The following is a 21,860-nucleotide window of genomic DNA, read 5'->3' as shown; positions in this document are numbered from 1 at the left end:
CTACCTCATTTTTTTCCTTTTGTAGATGTAGTGTCTATTTTTCTATTAATGACCACTGTAATGAACTGAGATTCAAGCAGATGCTTCCATGCACTATCTGAAACCAAAACCTGATGTATTAGTGGAAGCACCTGAAGACTTACTGGACTTACCTTTCACTATTCCTCTAACGTCTGCTGGAGCTGTATGTGTTATGGAATCTAAACTAGATTGGAAACTGAGCGTTTGGTATGAAAGGACTGAATGATGGAAAGAAGTCTAACTTTTGACTGCAGGAAATCTTCAAGTCCAGTCTCTGTTGTGGAAGGCCCTGCATAAAACTGCATATTACCAAAAGTTTGTGTGATGCTGTTGCACCTGATTCTTGCTTATGATCTCTGTATGCCGAGTTGTGCCTTTCCTGCTGGACTTGTAAGAACATACCAGTACCTGTTTACACTGTAAAATGGATATTGTTACATGGAACATGCGAAAGGCATCCCAATTGTCACGTTTCTGCATTGTGAATGTATGACTTTTAAGAACTCTGTAGTTTTGAGTATCTACTGATGCGTTTCTGTTGAAATTTTGAGAATAAATTTTGGGATGGCTTTTTTTCACACTTAATTCCTAAATTTTTCTGGCAAAGCATTTCTTTCACGGAGAGCAAGTTGAGTATGCAGCATGCAGTCTCTGTCCGGTGTCTTTTTTTTTTTGTTAAATCTGTGCTACTGGATTATGCTTATTCTGTCTGTCAATAGATTTTAGATAGTAGTGGAGGAGTCTCTAGATCTGTTTCTAGGGAATAGTTGGGGATTGGTGTAGGGATTGATACTTGCATGGGAATTGGGATTCCTAGCTAAATAAAACAACAGTGTGCGCAGTAACTCTGATACTGTGACCACCCTAGAAAGGAAATTCAAGTCATCCAGTTGCCAATGCAATGATGTCAACTATATGGGAAACCAAAGAATAACTTTCCTTTAAAGAGCAAAAGGAAAACTTGAGTTCTGAACATCAGCCCTGATATTGCAAAGAACAGAATTAAGGCTCTGACACTTACTTGCAACCTAAACTAGTGAATGTATTTTGCTGTTGGATGTGATGCTGGAGGAAAGCAGTGCAGAACCACATATGCTGATGATGCACTCTTCCAGCAGGGAAAGGCAATGCTGGAGCACGACCAGCCACAGTCTGATTCTGGTGCCCCTTGCATAAGGCTAGTGCTGAAGGGGGAAAAAGAGTCTCTAGGCTGTACCAATGTTGTCAACAGAGAAAGGAGTTCTGGAGGGAAGAACAGGTGTGAGGTGGCCCAGGAAGGTGGGCAAAGAAAATGAAGGAGCAGGAGAAGGCTAACAAAACTTTGGTAGATGCACAAGAAGGTAGAAAATATTAATTGAAACGGTGGGCTCTGTGCGGCCTGGTTTAAAGTAGCACAATAGTTCTAGAAGGCAGAATATTCTGGGATGAGAGTAGAAGACATGGCCCTCCTTTTCTGCTCAAGGAAACCAAGAGATTATGATCTGAACCACTAATGATGAGGGTGACAGCATGGGGTCTTTTAGGCAGTGATAAGAAGTAAAAATAAACTATCATCTATATGTTCTTGCTAGCATGGATCTGTTTTCAGTCACTGAGCATGTAAGCTGCTTTGAGCACAGTGGTGCTCTGGGTGCCCTAGATCAGCTTGCTGCTGGAGCTGGTGCTCTGTTCCTCTGCATTTGAACTCTTTGGGTCAGATTCCTGGGGGCACCTCACAACTATGGTGTTTGCACCCCTGTGCATGACACGTTGCCTGGGCAAGACTTGCTGCAGCAGTGCTAGGAGCAACTTGGTGTAAAATGGGAAGTGTTAGGTGTACAGGGGAGGTGGAGGGAAGCACATTTTTCATCTTGGAAGACTTGACCTAACTGGGAAGTCTTCTCTCCAACACAGTACAGCCATGAGTAGCATAAAGAGATGGCTTGGTTTGAAAAGAGCAGCCAGCCTATGCTACTACGCACTCTCCCCTGATGGCTAGTTACTACCTGAAGCATGATCTTCAGATATTGTGCAAACATACAGAAATAGAAGGAGTAAATAAGCAGTTCTGCTAGTAGGAAGCTTACAAAGCTGGCTGTCTGTGCATTTGCATCTCAATAGCCTCTGTGGGTGTCTTCTCATGCAAACATCTCAAGTTTGGGGTCTTTTACTCTCTTCTGTGGACACTGGGTATGTCCAGTGAGGGCTAAGCATGTATTATAGTTTTATATCAAAAGGTGCTAAGCTTAGAGGCTCCACCTGGCTGTGTGTTTCATGACAGTTAAGATCTAAATACATGTTTAGATCTGTGTTCTTTAACTGTGCTGGTCAAGGGGTTGGACATTAAAGGGATGGGGAGGGGGGAGGAATTAGAGAACGGCGTGCGCAGAGGTGGCCAAAATACTTTGTTAAAGCCTCCTTCTAGGCACTTGGGCCAGCTTTTGAGTTCTCCTGGTTTCCCAATGAACAGTCGCACTGTGCCCTTTCGGCTCAGAGGAATCGACAGCCACTTCACAGGGGCGTTGGGCAGAGGCAGAGCCCGACTGCCACCCCGGCTTGGGCAGATGTCAGCAGAAGTGGAGCAACCTGCCTTGGCACTGGGTTGCTGCGAGGGTTTACTCTCCAGGCCGCAGTGTTGGGCTGCCTGCATGCAGAGCTGTATCTCACAGCGCAGGGACAGAGCAGCTCTGGGTTGGAGCACAGCAAGATGCCTAGCTAAACTGGAGTGGATCTAGAGCTGTGGAGAAGTCATGGATCTTACCTTGAAACCTGAAGAACAGGTAGGACCTATCTGATGCATAGCAAGAAGTGGGCTGTACCACTGGGATATTTCTGCTGTAAGGAGCTGAGAGGGCGACTGCATTTTTGAAGCAAGCAGGGCAGGAGTTATCCGCTCTCCAGTGCATACGAGCCGCAGTGGCAGCTCCTGAAACTCAGGGTGGTGGAACCAACTGCACCAGCAATTGTGTGAGGCTGCAAGCAACATTGAATTTTAACAATTGAAAAAGACAGCTGATGCTCTTTTTTTTTCCATGCTGGTGTAAACGAGGAGTAAGTTTACTGAAGCTAGTAGAGCTACATTGGTGTGAGAGAAGAACAGTGTGTGGCATGTGTGCTGCCTCTGCTCATTAGCCTCTCTTTTGGCTTCAAGTGCTGTCCTGTTCTTGCATGTTGCTGCTTACTTTGCTCACTTCAGCTGCAGAGAGGCTGTTGCTTTGTGAAAGTAGCGTGTTTACTAGCATGAGCTAAGGTAAAGACTGCTTTACTTAAAATGTTAAATTTGAACTTAAAAGTTGCATCACTTCAAAAAAAAAAAAAAAAGTGTACTGGGTATGTATTAACATAATACCTCAATTTCTCTAAAGATATATTTCCCCTGAGCTACCATTTTTGCTCACAACTTTCCAATGCACTTGCTCAAGAGTGATGAGGGCTTTGAGTGGTAAGTTTGCCCCTCAAATTTGGAAAGCATCCAGATAATCAGCTCTCCAGGCTGAGTGCCATAAGGGCTGATTTCCTTCCAGCAGCTGGCAGTGAGGAGATAGGAGGCTTCACTGGGCAGCTGATAAACACAGGGAGAAAACTAACTTGCTGTTGAGCTCGGAGGCAAAGAGGGGAGAGGACTGGGCTGAGGTATTGCAGCTGATGGGAGGGCAGAGAGAGGTTGGAACGAAGGGGAAGAGCTTTGCTGCGTTAGTTCATAATATTTTCCTGTTGGAACCTGTTTTGCTTGCTGTGGCGTTTGCAATACACTTGGAAGCAGAAGAGATGATGGCTTTGGTTTGCAAAGTCCCACGTCTGTGCAGCCCCGCAGGCTGCAGCTTGCCCAGTCACCAGGCGTGAGGAGCGGAGGGCTCCTCGCCACGGGTTTCCCGCGGCCACCCTGCTCCCGCAGGCTGCCTCGTGCGGGCGGGCGGGCGCTGGACTCGCGGCTGCTCGCCTCCATCCCACGCTCAGCGCTGACCTAGAAATGCTTGTCTCGCTGCACCCCCGCTGCAGGACAGGAAACATAACTAAGAAGCAGAGAAAAGGACCGACAACTACAGACACCTGCCTTTTACCATGTTTCCTAATTTCCGCACTTTGAATTAGTTGCTTATAAAAGGTAGTATTTTCTGCAACATTTTGATTTCTGTTAATACCACTGATACTTGAGAATGTGTCTGATAGATGTTTGTTTATTGGGAAATAGGCTTTTTAATGTATATTTTAACTGAGTTATGTGCTAGAGGTTGCTACTGGTCTAATGCAGCACAGTCGTCCTTTCAGAGTTCTTCGTTAGCCTCTCTGGTTGTCATGTTTTGCAGCCCAAAGATCAACTCTGATTAAATTACTTTGTGCAGAAAATGCTCCAGTGCCAACTGAGGCATTGTGTGCCTCAGTTTCCAGTACTGGGTCCAGGCAGAATCCAAGCGTTACTGAAGGTTTGTAGGCAAAACTAGCAGCACCTAGCAGTATTTTATACAATTTAAAGCCGTTTGAATCCACTATGTGAGGAGTACTGTTCTGACTATTGCATATATTGACCGTTTTATGTATTAAGCAAAGATCATCGTAAACAGTGAATATTCTTGTCGCCACATGCACTTTGCATCTCTAGAGCTATTGCAGTCCTTCATACAAATAGCCGTGTGGGCTTGCAAAGTCAGAGTCTGCTTGGGAAAGAATTTATAGCTTTGGGGGTTTTTTTGGTCAAACATTCTCGATGCATGGAGGAGAAGCAGAGATATGGTCTATAATGTCAGTGCAATACCTAGAACTACATTTTTGAAACCATGAGCATTTGAGGAAGGATGCAGGAGGAATGTTTGAGCAAATAATTACTAGGCAAAAAACCCCATGTCCACAGTATAATAATACGTAATCTGTCCTGAAACCTGGTATATGCATCGTCTTCCTTGGCTCTCACTGGCTTTGCAGTCCTATATACATGATGAGAGAGGATGCTTTTAAACAAGTTAATTGAATTGGCTTAACAGCCCCTTACATTCCTGTAGATCCACTTTGCAAATTTATTTTAGGAAAAAAAAAATCTGTATGATCTAAACTTTCGGAGTCCCAAACACATAAATAATTTTGACATATCGGTTGTTTCAATGAAGCCAGTTTGGTTACCTAGGTCTAAAGTCACACACACACTCAAGTGACTTGCTGATTGGAGGTACCTAAATCTCTACATAAAAAAGTATTCCCCATCACCTCATGATGTCCATCTATAGAAGAAAATCCATCTTCCTCACTATGAATTTCTCCATTTCCCCTATCAATTCTTCTGTCTTTTTCTAACTGATACAGCAACCACTTTATGCAGATGTTTTTGTAAAGTTTGCAAATATAAAATGAAAACAAATACCAATTTATTCTCAGTTTAAAGCTTCTCCTTTCTTTTATCACACCCACAGGATATGTAGCAAAGAAATAATGATCAATATGCTTATAAAGTAGTTATTAGAAATTTAAAGAGCTAGCAAAATGAAAATATGTGGGGTTGTTTTCCAGAAAAAAAAGTACCCTTTTCTCTGTTCACTTTATATTCAACAGCTATCCTGTTGGAACAATAGTTTGACAATATTATTATTTTGGAAATTAGGTATTGAAGGATTGTTTTCTTTTTGACTTGCAACATATAATTGTGCAAAGAAGAAAAAGATCCCATGCAAAATCAGCACTTCCTCAGATCAACGTGAAAAGTATCTGCTCTGAAACTTCATTATGAGAACACCAAATGTTCTCTCAATAACAGAGCCTGTGGCAGCAGGAGCTTTATTGTAGTTTCCTTTAGCAAGTGTTGATGGATTTATGGAGGGCTTCATTAAATATAGGCTTAAAGGATATCCGCTATCGCCTATTTGTCAAAAGAAAAAATAATATCAAAGCCATCCGTGCAGATCAGAGATGCAGGTGTTAACAGTGCATTATAATCTGGTAGTGTTTAACTTGCCAATTAATTGCAGTAGTGTTGTCTGAGTTCAGACATCTAAAAGATAAATTTAAAAGATGAATGCATCTTGTGTAGACTTACGGCACATGTACAATGATACCATATGGCTAATGATACTTGCTTTGGCATCCCGGTTCACGTTTGCTTTTCTCTTACAAAAATACTCCCTCCTAGTGATGACTCTGTGTGTGTGTGTGAGTGTGTTGTTCTTTATTTTAAGAGAGTGAATATATTGGTCTGAGTATGTTTCAGTACTGCCTTGGGAAAAAGTAATGCTTCCCGTCACGAAACCTGCCCGTTTCCTTCTCATTTTTAGAGTCGACAGCATGGGGAAACAGCACAGTGCATCCGGCTGCCAGCTGCACAGCTGATGCACAAATACAAGATTTCAAGCCCCTAGCAACCACATCGCAATGCCTGCACACTGGTCTGTCCTTGCAAGCAGCGGAGCTGCAGAGCCAGCTCTGAAACAATGCTGAAAACCCCAAACGCGCTGGGCTAAATGCGCAGACACAGAAGGTGCATCCTTGTACGTGCAAAACATGCACTTGTGAGATCAGGTAATAATGGGCCCTAATAATAATATCTCAGTTTAGGTGTGCCTGATTTGCCTGTGCAGTCACACACGTTTTGATGCAGCTCACACCTCTGGTGTGAGCCATCTCTTCAGATGTCAGAATTGCCTGTAATTTGGTAGTCATGTTTTCAGAGAAAAAATGCCATAAACAAAGCAAAAATAAAGGTAGTTCAATACCTCTCACTCCAAAATTGAACTAGTCTTCCAGAGTTAAAAAAATCCAAAACTGTTACTATTTTCACCTTCCGCGGTGTTCGTCAGGCAAAGCAAGGAAGGAGAGTCCTGCACGTAAAAGACTCAAACATTCATTTACTAGCACAACTAAAACAATAAAATATGTAGCGTGTTGTCCTAGATAGGTTACGAGTAGAATTTGCAAATGTACTGTCAAAACTAACATCCTTGGGTTTCAGTTGGAAACTTTCACCTAGGACTAGCTCCTTGAAGGAAAGTAGGCACCCACCTACGATACCATTTATTACTTACATGCTCTTTATTCAGTGGAGGTAAGACACCTGGGTCCATGAAACACTTTGGAAGGCATGACCTGGGCAATGAGAAGCTGGTGACAGAGAGAGGAGGAAGCAGAGCAGTGAGAGGAGGAGGCAGGCCTGGGCAGTGTGTATGTATCTGTTTTTTAAACAGGATATATAGTTGTACAGTGATAAAAACACTAATAACATTTGATAAAGTCTCCCTACAGGACAGCCTCAGAAGTCGTAGACCAAGGGGTTCAGAATTGGTGCTAAGACAAACCATTCAAGGGGAAAAAAAACCCTACTTGCTGTGGCATTAATTTAATCATCTGGACAAAAGAAACCCTAGAGCAAGGCAGGGACTAAGAGGAGCAAAAACACAGATAATGATTTAAATTATGAAAACTAATTAGGTCCTTTTAATTAGCAGTTGTACAGTATGAATTCTGCAACATGTAGGGCTTGCTTGTGAGCTCAAGTTCTATGCTTACAAAAATTGAACATCAGAAAAATAAGCCAGGGGCATCAGAGAAACCCAAGTAGGTTTTATTTCACTTGATCGAACAACTTTTAGTCTGAGGCTGGAGGCTTTCCTTTGGGACTCCATCCCAACAGGCAAATGAAAAACGCTTCACCTCACCCCAAAACCAAAGGCTTGGCAACTCGGGGAGCATGAATCTGCTGCAGACTGTGAGATCGCCTGCAGATCTCTGCGGTGAAGCTACCGCTATGCAAGCTGCATGTTAAGGAGTGGATTTAGCCCACTGGGCTACAACCCAGCTTAGTCTAATCTTTCACTGTGATTTTTCTAACTAAAAATCAAAAACACTACAATGCAAGCCGGAAGATAAGAGCGCCTATAAAGAAGGCGCCGGGCGTTTGTTTGAAGCCTGGGGTGCCCCGGTGGTAGGTCTGCAGGCTGCAGCGTGGTGGTATCACTTCTCCTGTCGCCGGGGCTCGGCTCCTGCCGCTCTTCGCTGTTCGCTGTATGCGTTATCGCCGGCTCGGCGCGAGCCCGGGCGCGCGTCCCTCGCCGCCTCCGCGGGCCACCTGCGTTGAGCAGCCGCTTGTTCCTGGAGGGCAGCGTTGGGTAATGTGAAGAAATGACAGAAAGGAAAAATTCCTGCTCCGTGTGAAGGAGTGAAGTAATTTGTTTCTGTCCTGAAACGCAACAACATCAAGGGCCAAAGTATGATGCTTAAAACGCTGGCGCTTTTCAGCCTCGGATCTGATGCTACTTCCTATTCAAAGAAAATAACACTGACATCAGAGAGGTTTTATTTCAGTTACAGACTGAGCCTCGAGTCTTGAGGCTATGATTATCTTTTAAGCCAGTTTTAAAGCATTAGACCAGTGGTTTTGCGGCAGTGGTGTTATCTCGTGTAACAGTTTTGGTCAAGTATAATATCCTGTTTAGAGTCTTCAGCTGCTGCTCTTACGGAACTGTCACTTAGAGTGAATTCTGTCATCTACAGCCTTCCTCTCATTAAAAAAACAAACAAATCTGGCACCTAAATACTGACACTGGGCATTAAAATACCTACATAAACATTCTTCATATTTGTGCCTGAAGCTGGTATACCTTTTCTATTATTTACGTTGTTGAAATGTCCTCATTACAAAACATCAGGATGACTCCACTTCAACTGAAAAGGAAAAAAAAATGTCAACGGCAGTTGCAGTTTTTGTGCTGTTGTAATCCATAGTATAACCTGAGCTGTAATTCAGTAAGGGCAGGAATAAAACAGAGCTATTCAGAAATTCTGATAGGACTTGCTACTCTTTGCTATTTTTTTTCTTTCTTTCCTTCTTTTTTATTTTTTTTTACATAGATAGTCTTTGCTTTTTTTTTTCTTTTTTTTTCTTTTTTTTTTTTTTTATCCTAATAATCTTAATTTTTCACTGGGAAAATACTGACTATCATTTAAATTGCTTTAAACTCAGTTGAAGATACAGACACTTCTCATTAAAAAAATCAGTTTGGTATATACTATACTGGAAAAATGTTCTTGATGGTAGACCAATTATAGCATTAGTGAGGTGCTATAATCAGAATTGTCATTTTAATATTATTAGTCTACATTCCTCTAACTTTTGGATACTTTCTACAAAAGATGAAAGATCTAAAATTAGTATTTGTGGTTCCACTGCTTTTGCTTCAAAGCAATTGATATTTTTAACAACAGTATAGATAGATATGTCCCCTGCTCATGTTTCTCCCCATGCAAATACAAAGCAATTCTTTTCCATAGGAGAATAATTTTACTTTTTGAAGTCTGTACTCATTAAAGACCAACAAATTATTTTCTCAAGAGAAAATTCAACAACAAAACTTGTGGTCTTTAATGATTTTCTTAGAAACTTAATATCCAAATCAGAATGTCTAATCACACTGTATAAAGTAGATATGAAGGTTCGACACAGCAGGTTATAAGCTTTTGGGGACAGGCGCTGTAACCTTTCAAACACTGCACACCTTTACCTTGTCTCCAGCAGAGATTTTAAAATGTGTCATTTAAATATCTTAATTTTTGTATTACCATAAACAGTGTGCTTGTATAGCAAGGTTTAATTAACAAAGAGACTCATAACTTTATCATGCATTTTTGTTGCCCAGAATCCCAAGATGAATGAGATGTGTAAGGCAAGTACATGGTAAGTAATGAAGACTGGAAACAGGAATGCTTTCTGCTTTCTAGGACCTTAAAGAAACAGTGATTTTGAACTTACACTAGAACTTACTCACTTATTTTTCAGCTCAATGATTGTGATATTTTAGTTCAAGAGAAAAATGAGCAATTTTAATTGCCTGTGTAGGGTGGCCAAGCAGAGACAACCAGGGACAGCAGCCAGGCGAGAGAGGCTTAAACAAGGCTGCTGCAGGTATGGTGAGCCTTTGCCTGTCCAACGCTTCCAAACAACTTCATTGTAGGCAACCTCTTGCTGACCATTCCCAAACAGCAGCTGACCTTGCACTAGAAAGAGGCTCAGACTGCGTGCAGAGTGGGACTACAGCATAAGATGCCGAGACAGATATGTAGATATGACTAGTTTATATGATCTTTATCTGCATTTGGCATTTCCTCCATCTATGTAAATGCACTGCTGTAAATCTCTGTGGTTTTGGACAGGAAGATGCTACACTGGTTAAAAAAAAAAGCCAATCTATACTGACCTTGTGCATCTGTGGGCACCAGCTGGCCTATACTTCACTTAGAGAAAATATCTAACAAAGCTGCCAATAGTGAAAATATCTAATGACCACATGGTTCTTCAAGAGGCAAGTCCCACTGAAGAACTTTCTGGCCCAGGCCCTGGTTCCCTGAGGCCACTGCCCTTGTTCAGCTGCTGGTAGGCTGTGCTCAACGTCAAACTGGTAACAGGATCTGATTGAAATAAATAAATAAATAAATAAATGAGCCCTCCCGCTGAGTTTTTTTTTTTTATATATATATATATGTAAAAACAGTATTTTGCAGGTCTGATTTAGAGCTTAGCCACACGAAGAGGTAAGCTTTACGGGCCAAGGAGAAGAGAGAAGAAATGATATGTAAGGGGTGGGGGCTGGATCCTCATCAACCAAATGTGAAACCATAACACAGAAGCAGAGCCTAACAAGTTACACAATCTGAAAGCAAATTACTATTCTTTGTTGTTATTGCCATAAGCTTCTCAACCACTTTTTGGTTTTCCTCACTGACTTTAATCAAGCTTCCACTAGGCTATTGTCTCAGTTTCTGGTGGTTGACCGGGCATCATTGACTCTGTGAGGCTTTCCTATTTGTGGTTTTTCTAGATGTAACTTAACATCTCACATTTTAAAAAGGATATGTTAATGATTTGACCAAAATTTTTCATCATAATATTGCTAGAAAAGTGTATATCATTTAAATGGGACTATTACATATATATATATATATATATATATGTATATATTATGGAGAGCTGGGCAGAGAGGAACCTCATGAGGTTCAGCAAGGGCAAGTGCAGAGTCCTGCACCTTGGGAAAAATAACCCTAAGCACCAGTACAAGCTGGGGGCCGACCTTCTGGAGAGCAGCTCTGCAGAGAAGGACCTGGGAGTGCTGGTGAATGACAAGCTGACCATAAGCAAGCAATGGGCCCTTGTGGCCAGGAAGGCCCATGGTATCTTGGGGTACCTTAGGAAGAGTGTTGCCAGCAGGTCGAGGGAGGTGATCCTGCCCCTCTACTTAGCCCTGGTGAGGCCTCATCTCGAGTACTGCATCCAATTCTGGGCTCCCCAGTACAAGAGAGACATGGAGCTACTGGAGAGAGTCCAGCACAGGGCTACGAAGATGATCAGAGGACTGGAGCATCTGCCCGATGAGGAACGGCTGCGAGAGCTGGGCCTGGGGAAGAGCAGACTGAGGGGGGGATCTTATCAATGTGTACAAGTACCTGAAGGGAGAGTGTCAAGGGGACAGGGACAAATGCTTTTCAGTTGTCCCATGCAACAGGACAAGAGGCAATGGGCAGAAATTGAAGCACAGGAAGTTCCACCTGAATGTGAGGGGGAATTTCTTCACTGTGAGAGTGACGGAGTACTGGATCAGGTTGCCCAGAGAGATTGTGGAGTCTCCTTCTCTGGAGATCTTCAAGGCCCGCCTGGATGCAACCCTGTCTAACATGCTCTAGGTGACCCTGCTTGAGCAGGGGGGTTGGATTAGATGATCTCCAGAGGTCTCTTCCAACCTTACCAATTCTATGATTCTGTGATTACAATATCAGTTTGTAGTCTTCCTTAAGAAATGTATTTTGGCTGCTGGGAATCTTGTTGAAGAACAAGGTCAACAGCATGAAAACTGCTTGTGCTGGAGGTCTGCAGGGTGTACAATTGCTGAAGGGTCCTTTTGCTTTTCCCAGGGTGCAGCAAAGAAGAATGTGAAGATACAGAGATAGCAGGAGTGAATGCAATGGAGGTAGAAGAGCTGGAGCAAAGCAGAGAGAAACGGATGGAAAAGGCAGAGGGGAACAGAGGGGAATCAAGACTCATTTACTTCTATCTAGACCTCCTCTCTCTTGGCCAAGGAACATAAAATAATACTATCTTTAAGAAAACCCAACCACCTAGCATGGTCAGCCAGTTCTTTTAACTTGATTAAGCCAAGCGCAGCACTCTGCTATGCTAAGCCCCACTCCTGGCCCAGGGACTTGTGCAGAAACACCCCAGCTGCTGAGCAGCGCCAGGGTGGACAGGCTCCCTCCTCCAGCGCGGCCAGCTCGGCTCTGGCTCGGAGCAGGCTCCATCGTTGCCGTTGCCTGCATCAGGCCCCAGAAGTGAGCACTGCTGGGGCGGGTGGAGGTCACTGAGGCAGAAGGGTGTGGGAAGCAGCCCTGTAAAATTTGTCTGTGTGAGGTGGGTAAGGGAATGGCTAAGAGACGAGATGTGACTTGCACCTTGAAGCATCCCTGACACACTGGCTGCCACCGGCCATCGCATGCACCTTGCACCCTGGGTGGCCTGAGAAACACGGAGGACCACACGTGGCAGGCCCGCTGCGCTGGGGTGGCCGTGTCGGCGTAGCCGTGCTGAGCCCCGCGGACAGGACTCGGAGGTGGGGGCGAGTGAAGGAGCCGGGCTGGAGCGCAAGGAGAGGACAGCAGGCCCGGCGCCAACCAGAACCAGGGGCAGCCCCGAGGGGACACGGCCCCGGACGCGGCAGGGGATAAGAGCAGCGCAGGTGCCGGCCCGCCTGCGGCAGGCGGGTAGAGTGGGCCGAACCGGCACGGGGCAGGGAGCCGAGCCGAGCCGAGCCGAGCCGAGCCGAGCCGGAGTAGGCGGAGCGAGCCCAGCGGACCTGGCGCAGCGGGCCGGACCGGGCGGGGCGGGCGCGGCACCTGCGTGCTGGCAGCCCGGCGCCGCCGAGCCCGGCCCCCTCGGCGGCGCCGCCAGACGGCGGCGGGCCGGGCCGAGCCGAGCCGAGCCGAGCCGCGGCGCTGCTGGGAAGCGCATCCCGCCCCGCTCCGCTCCGCTCCGCCCCGGCCGCCGCGGCCATGACCGACAACATCCCGCTGCAGCCCGTGCGGCAGAAGAAGCGGATGGACAGCAAGCGCCGCAGCGGGTGAGCGCGCCGCGGGGGCGGCCCGGCCCGCGGAGGGGCGCGGGGGCCGCCGCCGCCCTTGGGGCGGGAGCGGTCCGCGGCGCCGGCGGCCCTGCCGCTGCGCGGCCGTGCGCGGGGGGGGCGCTGGAAATGCGGCGGGGGCCGCGGTACCAGCCGGGCGGCGGGAGGAGGAGGAGGAGGAGGAGGCGGCAGGCGCTGACAGGTTGCTCCTGACGCCATTGCCGCGGCACGCCCGGGGGAGCCAGGCCGAGCCGAGCCGGGCCGGGCCGGGCGGGCGGAGGCGGCGCAGCCGGCGGCGGGGAGCAGCGATCGCCGCGGGGCCGCGGGCCCTTCCTCCGGCCACTTTCCCCGTGAAGCCCCCAGAGCAGGCGGAGCCCGGCGGGGGGCTCGCGGGGCGCCGTCCCCGCCGGTGCGCCTGGCACGGCCCTGGCGAGCTGCCGCTTCTCTGGAGAATTGCGCCGGAGCAGAAATAGCCCGTGTAATTCTGTAACAAGGATCGCTAGTTAAATGCGGGAAGCACCGTTCAACTGTATCGGTTGAAGCAACGCAGTGTCCTTTCGGTGGGATGTTACAGTATCCCGGCTGTGGGGTGTTCTCCTGCGATACCCTAGGGCTGGGGTGTTTCCTCAGAGGAGACCCATGTTTATGGTGGTATTTCCATACAGGAATTTAAATAGCGAAAAAGATCCTTTTGTGTAATTTCAGTAAGAAATTGCACCACTGGTCAGACAAGACGGTTTGTACACAGTGGGATGTACCGGCTATTCAAGTTACCTGGCTGTCAATTATTGTGGTATATTATTTGTCCCTAGATTATGTGTGTCTTTAAATGTAGCGAGTGATATTAGCAAAATAAACCAAAAATCTCAAAAGAAATCATGACTCTTGAAACAAAAGAAATTTGATATTTTTCCTTGTTATGGGATTTGTTGGCAGTTCTGATTCAGATTCTTCTAATTGAAATTGCTCCACATAGCTTATTCACCGACAGAACATCGTTTCTAAAATCATTAGAGTAATATTCACACCGGGTTGTACTGCGGACAGAGCTGTGACATGTGTGTGATGCAGCAAATAACTCCCTACCCACTGCAGAGCATGCATCGCCAGGGTGCAGCCACCTTTGCAGTAAGTTTGTTGCTTCAGTTACATGATGGAGAGAGAAGTGGAGGCATGGGAAATTTCCAAAGTTTTCTGACAGATTTGTTGTCATGAAGTTCTCCAATGTCCCTGAATCCTCTCAAGGTATTATGCTGTGGTTATTGATGTCTACAGAAATTACTGTGGTCTAATCTAATCTATAGTCCATTGGTTATGGAGCCCTAACTGGTTAGCAGTCACAGAATTCGTGTGCTAGCCAGAAATTTTGACATTATAAAGTTCTGAAGGAAGATGGCTTGGATTTTTTTTAATAGTAGTCTGAGTAACTTGGATTTTTCTGTTTAGTACAGTAACTTTCCTATAAAAGATAGGAGTTACCATACATATATTGGGAACTCTTTTCTTGCTTTTTTGATTTGTTAGTTGATCAAATGATAGTGTGCGTATAGCAAAGCATCTAAATAGAGCAAACCCAAAACAGGTTACCCAAACGATAAAGAGAAATCAGTCAGCAAGTCAGTAAGAGCCCCTGATAGCAGATGCAGAACAAAGAGAACTGGGAATCTTAGGCCGTGGTCAAGACCTTTCCTCTCTTCCTGCAGAGAAAAGCACAGACCAAAGCACTTGTAAGTCACCTTTCTTCATACACATGAAAACCTAAGGATAACCAAGTCTCAAAAGACTTCACCTTAACACAGCCCCAACTGCAGTTTCTGTAGTTTGTTTTCCTCAGACAGGGTTCTCCTCCTCTGTGTAGCCCTCTGGAATGGGGAACAGATTTCTGTTCGTGTACTGAGTGACTTAATAGAAGTCTTCCTGCATGCCAGGAAAAAAGAAGAAAAACACTTAATTCTCACATAGGCAGTGAAGGGCAGGTGTCATCCTAGCAAGGCTTTTGTAATAGCCTTGGCCTTTAGCTTGCCTTGAAGAGAAGCCATCAAGGAGCTTGCACTGTAGACCTACAGAGGTGAGTGATGGTACAGGCACCTGTGATACATTTAATAAACTGGTGAGAGTGGTGGTTATCTCTTCCTGAGCATGGCTTTCAGGTGGATCTTCCTGGCTGCTGCCAAAGGCTAAGCACTAAATTCTGCAGCTGTATTCCTTGAATTCAGCATGGTCTTCAAAATGCTTTGCAATGCTCTGAAAGGCACTGTGTGTGTGTGTGGGGGGGGGGGGTGCTGGTGGTACGGGGCTGAGCTCAGACAGAAAAGCTGCAAGTTCCTGGAGCACCCAGATGCTCCATTCAGTGTATGACACGAGATTTTCCCTAAACAGCTGATCATCTCAGCCTGTAATCCTGCAAGGCTTTTCTGAAACCAGCAAACTGCTGTGTAGTGTAGAAAGGCCTTGATCCATAAACATGGAGGGGGAAGAGGCAGGGAAGGAGGAGGATTCCTGTGAGATTTCACACAGCCCATTGCACGGGATGCGTGCGTGTGCGCCCTTTGGCTGCATTTAAAGTGGCAAATTCCCTTTCAAAGTGAGCAGTGAGCGATGGGAGCCCCTGCCCTGGGTCTGCCTGCGTGTGGGTGTGCCTCCAAGTGTGCAGAGCCGGGCAGGTTTCCCGCAGCCGGGCGTTTTGCACCGACGCGCTTGGATGGGAAGGGCTGGGCTGCAGAAGGAGGTGTCTCCTTGCCTGTTCCCAAGGCACTCTGGCTGCACAGTCATGCTGGTGGAAACCGGGAAATGCTAGAATAATGTGGATATACGTAGAAAGGCTAGCTGGTCATACACACCTCTCATCAGTGGGAGAAAAAAAATATATACTTTTAAAATAATGAGGCATGTGTGTTTGCATATTAAAGGTGCCAAGGACTGTTGTTGAACAGCACAGCCTGTGAGAAACACTGAAACATCAAATGAGAAATGTGATTGTTGCTTTAGAAGTGAGAAAATACACTGATGAGCTTCAGCACTAATCTGACAAATACTGCCCCAATATTAGGAAAATGCAACACATTTCTTCATTTTTTAATATGCTTAAGAAATCATTTTTCTTTTTCTCTCTCAAATATTTCTCAAAAAAAATGTAGTGCCTTTAAAAATAAATATTTTGGTCATGGCAGCTAATCTAGCATCTGACAGTCCTTCTGTCATATTTCTGTTTCTTGTGTCATCACATAGACCTTTGCTCTTCACCAACTCAAGTTCATTTAGATCCTTGTGCAAATTAAGGGCCATGTCACCTATAGGGCTCAGAGTTGGGGATACAATTCAGTGTTAGATGTTTTTCAGTGGTTTTAGTTTGTTTTGGGGGTCTGTGGTGGTTTCTTTTGCCAAGTTGCAATGAAACTGTAAATAACAATGCTCTTTAAATATCCCATATAAGTTCTCCTCATACATTTTCACATTCTTTTTGTAGGATGCTCATTAGAAAAAAAAAAATCATGGTGTGCAGTGACTTTCTAACTTACATCAGAGGCTATTACAGTTTTGTTCAGTACTTCAGTTGCAAAACAGAGAAGAAATGTCTTGTGAATTCCTGAACTTTTATAGAAAAATACTTACATTTCTGAGACTTTGATTCCTGTTGCTGGTAATTGTGTACTAATTCTAGCAGCATCTCTAAACAGCAGTGAGGCGCTGAAGTAAATAAACTAGCTGTCTTTCTGAGCATCTTCTTTTCTTCCCTTTTAAGGATGCAGCCATTTGATCTCTTAGTAGTAAATATTGTGTTATCCTAATAATGTCAATATTCCTTCTCTGCCAGAAACATCCAGCTTTGTCCTGTGTGACACGGCTCTTGCCCTGAAGAGAGAAACTTTGGAGTTATGTGCTGGCCTGAGCAGCCCTTCCCTCATAATCCAGGTCTTTAAGCATGATACCAAAAATAGGGATGGTATCCAAAGAAACAAGAGGTCACCCAGCACAGCTATGCAAGAGCATATAAAATTCCTTCAGGGAGGAACAAGTGAGTTAACTGGGAAAAAAGTGATTTACCACAATCTAAAAGACTAGTTTAATGAGATCTTCAGGTGCCAGGATAAAAACATATTTGTGTCGTTGTCTGTGTGTGATCAGATTGCTTTATTGCTCCTGCTATTCAGGTAACATTATTTGTCAATCTGTGTGTGATTTTTTTTTTCTTTTTCCTTCCTATTTAAGCCCGCTACACGTCTCTGGGCATCTTCTCTGCCTTTTGCTCTCAGCCCCGCGGCTGGGGAGGCTGGTGTTCGCCCATTTGCAACACTAGCGTGGGTAGGACAAAAAGCATTTGGGCCATGACAGCGCGCGTGTGCCCGGTCTGGTCTTAGTAACGAAACCTGCCCTTGCTCTATTCAAACACTGATTGCGGCTGTGGCCACTCCTGTTTGTGTAATGCACTTTGTGAGGATCGTAGGTGGAGTAGAGTGGGTAGTAAAGCAGAAGTAGTGCATTTAAATGTGTATTCTTCCTCAGTGAAGTTTGAGACATCACTGGGGCAGGGGGAACAAAACAGAGAAGTGATGGCACTCGACTGTCTTTGGGGAGAGCAACCGTTTACCTGCAAGAACAAGCACGTAGTTCTGCTTGGGAGAAACATCTGTTTCCTTCCCATGAGCTCCATTTCTAACTTACTTCAGCAGGTCGTAGACCGGCACTCGCGCAGTTAGCGTGCGGAGATGACTGTCGCCGCGTAACGTTCCTGGCGGCGCTGGGCTCGCGCTGTGGGTTTCTGCCCCCGCTCAGCAAAACGTCGCCGGAGTGCCTGGTGGCCGGGGGCAGAAGGGAAGAGCAAGGTCAGGGAGCAGGTGGGAGTTAAGTTGCTGCACGGCTGCTTGACTACATGCTTTCATAACCAAAACTCTTCAGGCAGCTTCTTGAGCGTATATGGGATAAGGATCAATGCTTACGCGGCCAGATTCGTAGCTGTGTTTTAGCCCCGGCGGTGGAAACGTGCGCCGGAGGACGAGGTCTTTGCTCGGTTCTGTAAGTTGTGGGAGAGGCTGGGAGATGGTGACGTGAGCCGACGGCAGAGTTCCCCGGCCGAACGGCCGCGCCGTGCGGCTTCATGGGATCGCTGGCTGTAGCGTTGTTTCGTTAGTCAGATCTGCCCCCAATTCCTTTATATTGCAGAGAAACCTTTTGTTAAAAGGCTGTTCAGGAGCCTTTTTAGTACTGAAGGGAATGCTGGATATTCTGCACTTGGGCATTGATACTGCTGATAATCGCCTGCAAAAACTTGCTAGGCAGGAAGATTTTCCTGTGTTTGTCTAATTAGCTTTTCAGTTTGCTTTCCCTGCAACTCAGCAGGTCATGAAAACCTCGCAACTTTTAGCTGGGAATTTCACAAAACTTATTTTTACACTCGTGCCCTTCCTTGTTACTTAGAACTGCATAATGTTTTTGATTGTTTTCCCTAAGCATAATAGTAACAGAGCATTTGAAAGTTAGAATTCCTGTAGCAGCAGGTTTCTGTGTGGTGGGAATGCTATGAGAAGTAATGTTTTCATTGCAAAATGTGTGCTAAAGTTTGGGTTATTTTACTTCTGTGAAATTGCCTCCTATTTCCCTCTCTTTTGGGTGCCATCGGTATTGGGGGCTGCCATCTCAGGGCCTCGTTTAGATAAGCACATGTGTAAATAGTTTTGCAGGACCATGATCTTGCATTTAAGATATGGTGATAGGTGTTAGCATTCATGGTATATTGCATTCACAGTAATTTGAAGAAGGCTAAGAGGAATTTAACCATAGAAAAATAGTTGGGGAGAGCGTGTTCTTCCCAAGGCAAAACATTCTGCTGTTTTCTGGGGTGCATTTGTCATTATCTTATATGTCGATGAAGAAAAATACTGTTATTTTCTTCTTAAAACATCTGGAAGTCTACTTTGGGAAACTTAGATATCTGTTTAACAGTCTTGTGAGATATTTGAGTATTGGTTTCGCTATTTTAAATTTATCTTTGGAACTTATTGGTGAATTTTACTTCGGGGGAAAAGAAAGTCCCCACAAATAAAATACCTATTAAATTATAGTAGTCCATTGTTCAAGCCTTATCCTATTGTAAATAAGATGTAGGTACATAGCTTTTTATTTCCCTGTTCAATAAGATCCCTAAAAGAGGCCCAGCCTAAAAGGTAAACAAAGGTGCCTGGTTTCAGATGTCTGACTGCAAGGAGCTGCTTGCCGCATCTCTAAGCGGGAAGTAAGCCGTGATGAAACCGAGTGTGTAAACACCAGGTTTGCTCGCTTGGGCAAAAGCTTCTCGTTTAGAGTGTTATATTAAAACATGAAATCAAGGCTAATCTTTTATGTCCTTCTCCATTACAAAAGAAGGGGAAATGATTTGTTCCATAGAGCAAATATATTTTCTATTAAGTCATAGTCTGAATGCCACTGTTCTTCCTTTAAAATATATTTGGGATACAAGTTGCTCTTGAAGGTTGCCTTACTTTGTCTGCAAACACAAAAGAACAGTAATTTAAAGGTATTAAACTAATAAAAGATATTCTTGAAATACACTTTGAATTTAAGTATTTAACACTACTGCTTGTGCCATGTTGGTAACTGCCTTGTTGATGTGGGTATTATATACAACAGCAGGGAAAAAAGACCTTTTAGTTATTTTTTTTTTCTTAAAAAGGAAAAGAAATGTTTGTAAGCAGGACAGAACCTGATAATTTCAGGAGCCAAGTGTACCTTTTGGGGCTGGCTGCATTTAGGTTACTGGTATGGGTATCAGAAAAAACGTTAATGCTGCTAGAAGACCCTAGCAAGTCAGGTGCCTCTTGTATGTATGTATTTGAACAGTAACACATCCATTTTATTCTAGTAAGTTGGCCTAGCTGTTCATAGTCATCTGTTTTGAGTTGTTCACACTGCCAGCTCTTCACTTTGGCTGGGTTTTCCTGCATCCCCCCAGATTTCTCTCCTTCAGCAAGTGAACACTTTGCAAGTGAGGAGGATTGACAGCCACAGGGACTGTATCCAAAGCTGATGTCTGCACTGGAGGTGACTCCCTGTATGCTGAAGCAGAAGGATTTTTACTGAAATGTGGCTGACTTCAAAAGCAGTCAGGTGTAAGTCAAATCCTGAATTCCAACCTGGAGCTGGTAAGAGCCTCTTCTGCACCACCTGGAGACTGTAATTCAGTATGCCTTCAGTGCAAATGTGCCTGGGTGCTCTGCGGCACTCTGCGGCCTTGTTGCCACTTTAGTTTGAAAGCTTCTTTGAGCGATAAAATGCCTTTTCTCTCTTTCAGTTACATATGTATTTCGCTCTACTTTTGTAGCAGATAGCTATGATTCAAGGCAGATCTTAGCATTGTTTTCTGGAAAGATTTTTGATAAACTGAAGTTTCAGAGCTCTAACAATCTGGCTGATATCAACTTTCCTGAACTGTCAATGAAATTCAATGGGACTGTTATTAGAGGAACAAGGAGGACTGGGAGGAGATTGCCTTTCAGTAAGAAGCAGTGACAACAGAAAAAATAATCCTTTTGGGGGGTCTGGGAGGTTACAGTGCTTCAATTTTTGAGAAGAGACTATAGTTTTTCAAGTTTCCCTTGAGGAGCTGCTGGAAAGTCTTCACATCTTCCCTGGGGTGACCTATACTCCCTTTGATTCCTTACTCCAAAAAGGGTTCATTGCATCAAGTAGTACAGGTGTGTGCGGGCTCCTGGGCTCTGCCAGCGCCGGTGCAGGGCACCGGTGACCCTGCGCAAAGCGGGCACCGGCATTCAGGGCTGCCTGCCAGGAGCCGATGAGACTCTTTTAAACTTACAGCAGGAATATTTTAAGACTATCACGATGCCTAGGCATGAAGGCTACTGTTCTCTGCAAGTGGAGCATGGCATTCCTGCCAGCCGCGGCGAGCAGTGGTCACCGCTGTCGTGGGGCTGCGGGCACAGAGCGCGGGGCCCTTTGCAGGAGAGGCAGGTCGTGGGGCCGGGCTGCTTGCTCCAGTGCTGAAGCCCTTGCTGCTCCTGCAAGGAAAGTGTGTAGCCTGCAAGCAGAACTCATAGTCGAGTAAATTCACGTCCGAGCAAAGCGTACAGAAGTATGGGTGTTCACCAAAAGCAGCACGCCGCTCTGATGTTACAGTTATTGCTGTAGAGAATATACGTAATAAAAAACAGCAAATTTTTTTTATACTTGAGTGGGCTTCAGTTGCTTAAAATAATTTGAAGGCAGCCAAGTGAAGTTGCTGGGCTGCGCTGCCCGTGGGCTGTGTGCAGAGGCCCTTGGGGGAGCAGCGTAAGCGGAGCAGGGCTGAGCTCCCCCGGCGCCGGGGCTGGGGCAGCGGCACCAGCGCGGCCCGAAATAGTCGCTCCCCAAACAGTCGTGAGCCTGAGTTATCTCTGTGGGGGGAGAACAATTTCACTGCTAGTTCTAAGCACTGAAAAATTGCAAGATTTATTTTAAAAATATTTTTAAAACTTTTTTTTGAGTGTGTTTTTTTTTTTTTGTCTCTGGAGATACCACCTTTTTCTTTCTTTCGTGTAGTTCTCTGACATTAGTAGGGCCAAGAAAAGAACCTCAACATTTTAAAAAAAAAAAAAAAAAAAAAAAAAGGGGGGGCGGGGAGGGGAGTGTTTCCTGAAACCTAATCCCTGCTTTTAGCTGAGGGAAGCAGCATCTAGTTGGAATGTTTATGGGCAACGCAGTGACTTTCAAAGCAGGGAATGCAGTTGTGTCATGTATGATACCCAGCTGTGTGCTGGAGGAAATTTTAACTTGGATAGGTGCAATTATCTGAAT

The 21,860-nt window shown here is 45.1% G+C and overlaps 1 protein-coding gene across 2 annotated transcripts in view; it reads left to right on the top strand.

The window, feature by feature from the left end:
• Window positions 1-12,973: 12,973 nt before the first annotated feature.
• ATP9A (ATPase phospholipid transporting 9A (putative)) overlaps window positions 12,974-21,860 on the top strand; it is a 65,432-nt gene continuing 56,545 nt past the window's right edge. For both annotated transcript variants that reach the window (XM_062589028.1, XM_062589029.1), the window contains exon 1: window positions 12,974-13,076. In XM_062589028.1, the coding sequence (XP_062445012.1) occupies window positions 13,009-13,076 (68 nt within the window). In that variant the 5' untranslated portion in view covers window positions 12,974-13,008. The remainder of the gene's footprint in view (window positions 13,077-21,860) is intronic.

The sequence above is a fragment of the Rhea pennata genome, chromosome 16 (genome assembly GCF_028389875.1).
Source record: "Rhea pennata isolate bPtePen1 chromosome 16, bPtePen1.pri, whole genome shotgun sequence".
NCBI lineage: Eukaryota > Metazoa > Chordata > Aves > Rheiformes > Rheidae > Rhea > Rhea pennata.
This window is presented reverse-complemented; position numbering and strand designations above follow the sequence as displayed.